The sequence below is a fragment of the Mustelus asterias genome, chromosome 22, assembly GCF_964213995.1.
Source record: "Mustelus asterias chromosome 22, sMusAst1.hap1.1, whole genome shotgun sequence".
NCBI lineage: Eukaryota > Metazoa > Chordata > Chondrichthyes > Carcharhiniformes > Triakidae > Mustelus > Mustelus asterias.
This window is the reverse complement of record NC_135822.1, coordinates 16,101,427-16,108,955: the sequence shown is the minus strand read 5'-3', so window position 1 is coordinate 16,108,955 and position 7,529 is coordinate 16,101,427. Positions and strand designations below refer to the sequence as shown.

Below are 7,529 nucleotides of genomic sequence, written 5' to 3'. Positions count from 1 at the left end.
TTTATACCATTATACCATTTCGATCCAGGCTGCATTGAACCTTGCTCCTCGAAGTCAGAAGTCAATGTACCAACTTATTCCAGGCATTTACAATCTCAACATGTGTTGACTGTATAAATATTTCCCCCTATTCCTTGCAGCCCAACTGTATCAGCTTAGTAATGTAGCTGCTAGCTTCCCTTTAGCTACACTGAAGTATCATGTTCTTCCATTCCCGTAGTGGTTTCCCAGCATGAGTAACCAACAACAACTCACATTTATATATTGCCTTTCATGTCGTACATAGGAACAAAGGACTTGGGTGTAGAAGTAGGCCATTCGATCCTTCAAGCCTGCACCATCATTCACTAAGTTAAACATTTCAGTGTTTCAGATGAGCATAATGAGGCAAAGATTGACACCAAACCATGAGACCTTGGGACAGGTGGCCAAAAACAGGTAGGTTTTATGGAGCATAGAAATCATAGAAACCCTACAGTACAGAAAGAGGCCATTTGGCCCATCGAGTCTGCACCGACCACAATCCCACCCAGGCCCTATCCCCATATCCCTACATATTTTACCCACTAATCCCTCTAACCTACCATGTCAGGACACTAGGGGGCAATTTAATCATGGCCAATCAACCTAACCCGCACATCTTTGGACTGTGGGAGGAAACCGGAGCACCCGGAGGAAACCCACGCAGACACGAGGAGAATGTGCAAACTCCGCACAGACAGTGACCTAAGCCGGGAATCGAACCCAGCTCCCTGGAGCTGTGAAGCAGCAGTGCTAACCACTGTGCTACCGTGCCGCCCTGGGATGTGGAGAGATTTGAGGAGCGAATTCCAGGTGAAAGACGATTGCAAGGGCTTCTGCGGTATGGATTCAGCCATTTTTGGGTGAGTACAAACAAAACACACTGTCTGGATTGTGGTGTGGTGGGGAAAGGGTGTTTGTGCAATTTACTATGAGGCTGTGACCACCATGATCTGACCAACACCCAGTTTTGGGTCCAGTTGTCTGGAGAGCTGACCAGAGACTTGACAATGCTGTTTGTACACTGAAATGGAAATAATGTGACTGGTTCTGCGCCCAGAAGGATTGTGCGCGATACGTGCTGGATTTGCTTCTTTCAGTGCCCTTTTAGCTGGAAGCATCGGCATTTTCACAGGCAAATTAAACCCTTAGATGAAGTAGGCCTTGTGTATGCTTTCCAGTGTTTATAATACGTTTCACATTTGGATCATTTATAATAGATTTTGTTTCCATTTCTCTATCATTTAGAAAAACACTATTAGAAAAATGATTTTGTGGCGTGTCCTTTAACTCCTTTATGGTAAGTTTGTTCTAGAGGTGACTGAAATACAGCATTTCCTGCTTGAGGTGATGCAAGATGTCAGAATCCTTGCACAATAAAATCAGGCACCACATCATTTCTGCAGATTCTGCAGCCTGCAATCAAGGATAACTGGCTTCATTTCCTCTCTGTGAGCACAAAAACAGTTGTAGAATTGAAGCCACCTACAACGAAGTTGAAACCTCAAACGACACTGCCAGTGCCCTTAACCTTTACTCCTGTGGCACATTTCTGAGAAGCATTCCTGAGGGGCTGATATCACAGTGAGCTGCCATTTACCTGAGCCATGGAACTCGGTGGAGGGACATGGAGGTGAATTTACACGGTAATCTAGTGGAGAGATCTGTTGCAAATCTTGTGCACCTTTAATTCCGTTGATTTCAGAGTTAAAGCATATCACACTACCCCAGCTGTATCTCAATTTTAACTGTGGAACTCCTCTCTTCTTCCAGGCTTACAAACCACAGGCTTTGTAATCCAAGCCTGGCATTTATTTATTATGACTTATTGATTTACTTCATTTATTTATTTGGGAGCGGCACAGTAAGCACTGCTGCCTCGCAGCGCCAGGGACCCGGGTTCAATTCCATGCCTCGGGTCACTGTCTATGCGGAGTTTGCACATTCTCTCTGTGTCTGCATGGGTTTCCTCCAGGTGCTCCGGCTTCCTCCCACAATCCAAAGATGTGTGGGTTAGGTTGATTGGCCATGATAAATTCCCCCTTAGTTCAGAGGGAGTAGGAGGGTAAATTTGTGGGATTACAGGGATAGGACCTGGTGGGATTGTTGTCAGTGCAGGCTTGATGGGCCAAATGGCCTTTTTCTGCACTGTAGATTCAATGATTGTATTCTTTTCAGCCTTGGTGGTGCCTTGCACTATGTGGATCATGGCTCGCTATCTTGATTTCTCAATTTAAAAAGAGTCATACAGTAAGTGTGACAGTGATGAAGGAGCAGAGGCTGGAATATAGATAAACGTTCTACTTTCAAGACTTAACTTTCGAATTAATTTGAAAAGCTTCCCTACTTGACATGTGCCCTTGCTGGTTATTTCCATGGTGATTCCTCTTCCATTTCCAAAGCCCTGTTATATATCTTTCCAAGCAATTCAACCTTTTAGTTACGGGTTTCTAGTTGCGTGAAATAATTAAGTCCACTTCAAGGTTGGATGTTCATATATGTGCTGTAATTTTCTAGGTTAGTATTTTAATATATTGTTAAATTCACCCTTCCATGTAACTTGCGTCAGGAGAAGATTTGAAATGGATTAGTTAGGATCATCTGAGTGAACAGTGATCTTTCGTTGAGTGGTCCTCAAGCCTTGGTTTTTGTATTGGCCTCACTTCTCCCTTTAAACCGAAGATTAAGTTCTTCAGTGAAGACATTGCAGAAGGATTTCTGTAAATGAAAAAAGAACACACAAGACAAGTCGTTGAGTCAATTCTGAAAACGCTCTTTCAATTTTGTCACCTAGACTGCTTAAGGTCCCACTCCAGGGATACAGCACTGTCTTTAACTCTAACCTGGGAAGCCCACCCCTTTTACAATGCTAGTGTGAAAGATTTCTACTGCTTACACTACCTATTTTTGTGGTATCTCAAAATGGGATTGCCACATAGGTTAAAGAGGCATGTTTTCAGATGTGAATCCAGTCTGAGATTAAGTCCAGAACTTCCCTCTAACCCGGTGCGGAGAGAGGAGGGTCGGGATGGCGACCTCCTCGTGAACCTACTCCTGGGCCTGGCGAAACGCGCCATTTACCGGCCCAGGCAGCGGGCGATCGAGGGGGGCCATCCATCCTGACTGTCTGCCCCTCTACCGCGGTTACATTCGCGGCCGGGTATCCCTGGAGAGGGAGCATGCGGTGTCCACGGGTGCGGTTGACGCCTTCCGCGCCCGCTGGGCACTGCAGGGGTTGGGGTGTGTTATTGACCCTAATAATCACATTTTAATTTGATGTTTTTAAGTTTCCTTTTTACTTTGATTTCTGTTCGGGTTGTTCCCCCTCCTTTTGGGGAGCTGCCCTTTTTACTTTGTCCTGACTTAATTTGAGTTTGTTTATTTGGTTTGACCTAAAAAGAGGGCAAAGATTGGTCCTGGGCTGGCACCATGTGATGGGGTGGGGGGGTGTGGACTGTGCAATTTACCACCCTTTTTGTTATCCTTGGGGTTTTGCTTGACCTTGGAGAATCATGGCCTGGAAGAAACTGGGCTTCCAGATTTGAGTGCAGTTGATGGAAAGGACCCCCCCACCCCCAGCTCTTATCAGGACAGCCCCGTTAGTGGACAGCCAATGGCCCTTCTCCCCAAGGCAAGACAGCAGGTTAAAGTCATTGTGGATCTCATTATTCAAAGTGAAACTAAAGGGTGGAGAATGTGGACTTGGAGAAGCCAATCACTAAAGTGCAAACAAAAAGTAGGCCAATTTTGATATTGCTGAAGCTTAATGTCAGACCACCAGATGACAGAGAGACTTTCACTCATTAACCTGGGCTCCAAACCCCAACCCTAGAAATGAATTGGTGAGTATCCCACCTACCGTTGCTCCGGTTTTCTCCCACAACCCAAAGATATGCGGGTTAGGTGGATTGGCCATACTAAATTGCCCCTTAGTGTCGGGGGGGACTAGCTAGGGTGAATGCATGGGGTTATGGGGATAGGGCCTGGGTGGGATTGTGGTCGGTGCAGATTTGATGGGCTGAATGGCCTCCTTCTGCACTGTAGAATTCTATGATTCTACAAATGAACGCTTTTCTCAAACAAATCTCTCCAAGATCCTCACAAATGCATTTTTTGTGGCATCCTATTTTCTTGTGTTTTCTCAAGTGTTCCATTGAGCACATTTCTACAGGGCCATCAGAAGTAGGCTGCTTGATCCTCTAACATGTCACAAATAGTTTAAAGCATGCCATTGAGAGGTGCATTCATGTTCGACCATATTACCCTTCTCAATGCTTTTGCCCCCACTCCTGAAAGCATAGGTTCTTTGCGTAGGACATAGTCATTTCTGGTCCTAGCCAACTTCCCATACTTTGTGTGTGAACTCGGACTACTGGGTGCTAGTTGGTGGAAGGAGCTTGATTCTGTTCTTGTCTAATTATACACACACACACAATTTCCAGCAGGAATCAGTAGATTGAGCTCTGGGTCAGAATCCTGCCTGTGCTTCCTCTCTCCTTACCCCCCCCCCCCCCCCCCCCCCCCCCTCCCCTGCCCGCCTGCCCAAATCAACTACAATCCAGAAATTGAATCTGATCCCTTCTTGTCTACCTGGCCAGCTATTTTGTTAGTCAAAATGAGAGCGACCGAGGAAGATTAGGAAACACACAAAGCAGTTTTACAGCGTCTGAATAAATCTGAGGATTAGGCCAAGAAGTGGGCAATATAGAGAAATATTTGGAGTAATGCAAAGTGGGAAAGGGAAACACAGGGGGAGTGTAAATTAAATGGAAAAAGTTTACAGGAAACAACACGAGAGGGATCCATGAGATTTTACTGGATAATGGACGAGTGCAATGTGACATCATGGAAAAGAAAGGATCTTAAGATTCATGGCATGAAGGATAGAACACAAGTTCCAGAGAGTGGTAGGTTGAATAACAGGCCTGACTCCACTTCGCGTAATGCACACAGTTCTGAACTCCGTACCACAGGAGACAATATTCCAGAGTTTGGTGGAGTACAAGGAAAAGTAAACAAATTGATAAATGGGACCTGAACTATGAGGCAACACGTAACTATTGTCGATCTGGTTGTTTTCTTGTCTCAATTTTTAACATAAAGGTCTTTCTGCTTTGTTTATAGTAGGGTGTATGTGTGTCCGGGAGGGAGATGGTGCACAAGCGTGAGTGAGGGTGGGGAAATGTGTATAACAGAAAACATGTGTGTCAGAATGTGAGATGGGGAATGTGTAAGATTGTGTGAGACTGAGGGGGCACATGCGTGAGAACGTGTGTGTGTGCATTGGAGAGGGGTGGATGAACAGTAAATGTGGTTAACTTTCCCCTGGTTCCACTGCAAAAGTGTATCACCTCAGCTACCTCCCCAGAGCTGACTCTGGAATACAGGACTGGGGCAAGATGTTGGAACTTTGCCTTGTCCATTTTGCTGCATGGTATAGAGAGATTGGGAAGAGGAGGAGAAAGCAAATTTATGGGTTGCAGGGAGGAATTACTAGAATACATACATCTTGATCGGCTTTCTTCCTTGATTTGACAGCCAACTCAATGCAGGCGATGACCAAGCCCAATGACAACCCAATTGCGAGCAAGAGGAAGATGCCTCCAATCTGGTTTGGTTTCAGTGGACTCCATTCTGCTGAGTTTTCACTGTTACATGAAGATTTCCACCATTTAGCTTTCAACTGCTGGAGGCTTCCAGACTCCTCGAGCTCCATTATGGCAAGGGTTAAATTGTCTCTGAGTGGATCACCTTGGGCCAAAAGCAAAGCAAAGAGTGATACATTCCTGAGATACAATTAATTGTTAAAACTGGATGTGTGAGAATAAGGGATATGAGATTGGGGAGGGAAAGACATGGAACATTGAGGGGGTGAGAGCTTATATGCAGCATCACTATGCCACCAGGATGTTACAAAAACATTACAACCAACAAAAGTACTTTCTGTGAACTGCAGTTTTAAAGTTTATTTATTAGTCGCAAGTAAGGCTTACATTAACACTGCAATGAAGTTCCTGTGAAATTCCCCTAGTTGCCACACTCCGGTACCGATTCGGGTCAATGCACCTAACCAGCACGTCTTTCAGACTGTGGGAGGAAACCCACACAGACACGGGGGGTGGGGTGGGGGGGACATGCAGACTCTACACAGACAGTGACCCAGGCCGGGAATAGAACCTGGGTCCCTTGCGCTGTGAGGCAGCAGTGCTAATCACTGTGCCGCCCAATTCCAGTTGGAATGTGAAGAAATACTATCTAAAATAAACAAATGGGTTCTGCAAATAGGCTGCAACTTACCGAGGCGAGTAGCAATTCCATATCCCCTTACAGCTGCGAAGCCTGAGACCCTCATTAAGTTGCAGTGCTCAGCAACAGCCAGGTCTATTGTTGAGGATTCACCAATTAGGGCATATTTGGAGTCAAGCACCTGTTGCACCCCTTCCGCCATTGTACGCATCAAGACGGAATCACTTTTACTATCCATTGTTTCATAGATTTTACGGTAGACTTGAAATCTTGAGTTCTAGAAATAGGGTAAATACCAAACAGTCAGCAGTTCAGACCTCTACAACCATCTTGTGTTTCTATATTTGCTGTTATCACCTCCTTTTGCCTTGCTCCATCCCCACTTTTATCTTGTATTCATTCCCTGCTCTCCACCCTGGTGCAAATCTTCCTACATGATTCTTTCCTTCTCCTTTCTCCACTTCCAGTTTTGATGCAAGGTCATCGACCTGAATTGTTAACACTTGTTTTCTCTCTCGACAGGTATTATTTGGCCTGCTGTGTATTTTCCAGCATTTCTTGCTTATATTTCAGATTTCCATAATCTGTGGTATTGTGAAAAGAACTGAGGTTTTGGGTGATCTGAATCTTCCTCACTTTTTGGCAGTAAAGATGGAATTCATTATTGCATTATTCGATTCTAATTATGTTAGACTTGATGCTTAAGCTGACGTCGGGGGAGGTAATGGCCGAGTGATATTATCACTAGACTATTAATCCAGAAACTCAGCTAATGTTCTGGGGACCCGGGTTCAAATCCCGCCAGGGCAGATGGTAGAATTTAAATTCAGTAAAAAATACCAGAATAAGAATCCATTGATGACCATGAAACCATTGTCGATTGTCAGAAAATCTCAGTCCTTTAGGGAAGGAAATCTGCCATTCGTACCTGGTCTGGCCTTCATGTGCCTCCAGAGCTACAGCAATGTGATTGGCTCTCGCATGCCCTCCGAAATAGCCTAGCAAACCATTCAGTTCAAGGGCAACTTAAGATGGGCAACAAATACTGGCCAACCAGCGATGCCCATGTCCCACAAATGAATTTTTAAAAAAGCTCCTAATCAGCCAAAAATTCTTTATATTGATGGTTACTAAGCTGTTCTTCACTGAATATCTACCAAGGCTTTTCTAATCATTCAAGTTATTGGGCTTCAAAAATCCTCAATACTTTGCATTCTCTGTGTGGGCATCACTAGCAAGGCTGGCATTTCTTGCCCATCCCA

The 7,529-nt window shown here is 44.8% G+C and overlaps 1 protein-coding gene across 1 annotated transcript in view; it reads right to left on the bottom strand.

Annotated features, from left to right (window-relative positions):
• Positions 1–2,421: 2,421 nt before the first annotated feature.
• LOC144509866 (putative glutamate receptor) overlaps positions 2,422–7,529 on the bottom strand; it is a 31,078-nt gene continuing 25,970 nt past the window's right edge. The window contains exons 9-11 of the mRNA XM_078238789.1: positions 6,319–6,544; positions 5,528–5,772; positions 2,422–2,739 (exon numbers count right to left, since the gene is read on the bottom strand). Of these exons, the coding sequence (XP_078094915.1) occupies positions 2,656–2,739; positions 5,528–5,772; positions 6,319–6,544 (555 nt within the window). The 3' untranslated portion in view covers positions 2,422–2,655. The remainder of the gene's footprint in view (positions 2,740–5,527; positions 5,773–6,318; positions 6,545–7,529) is intronic.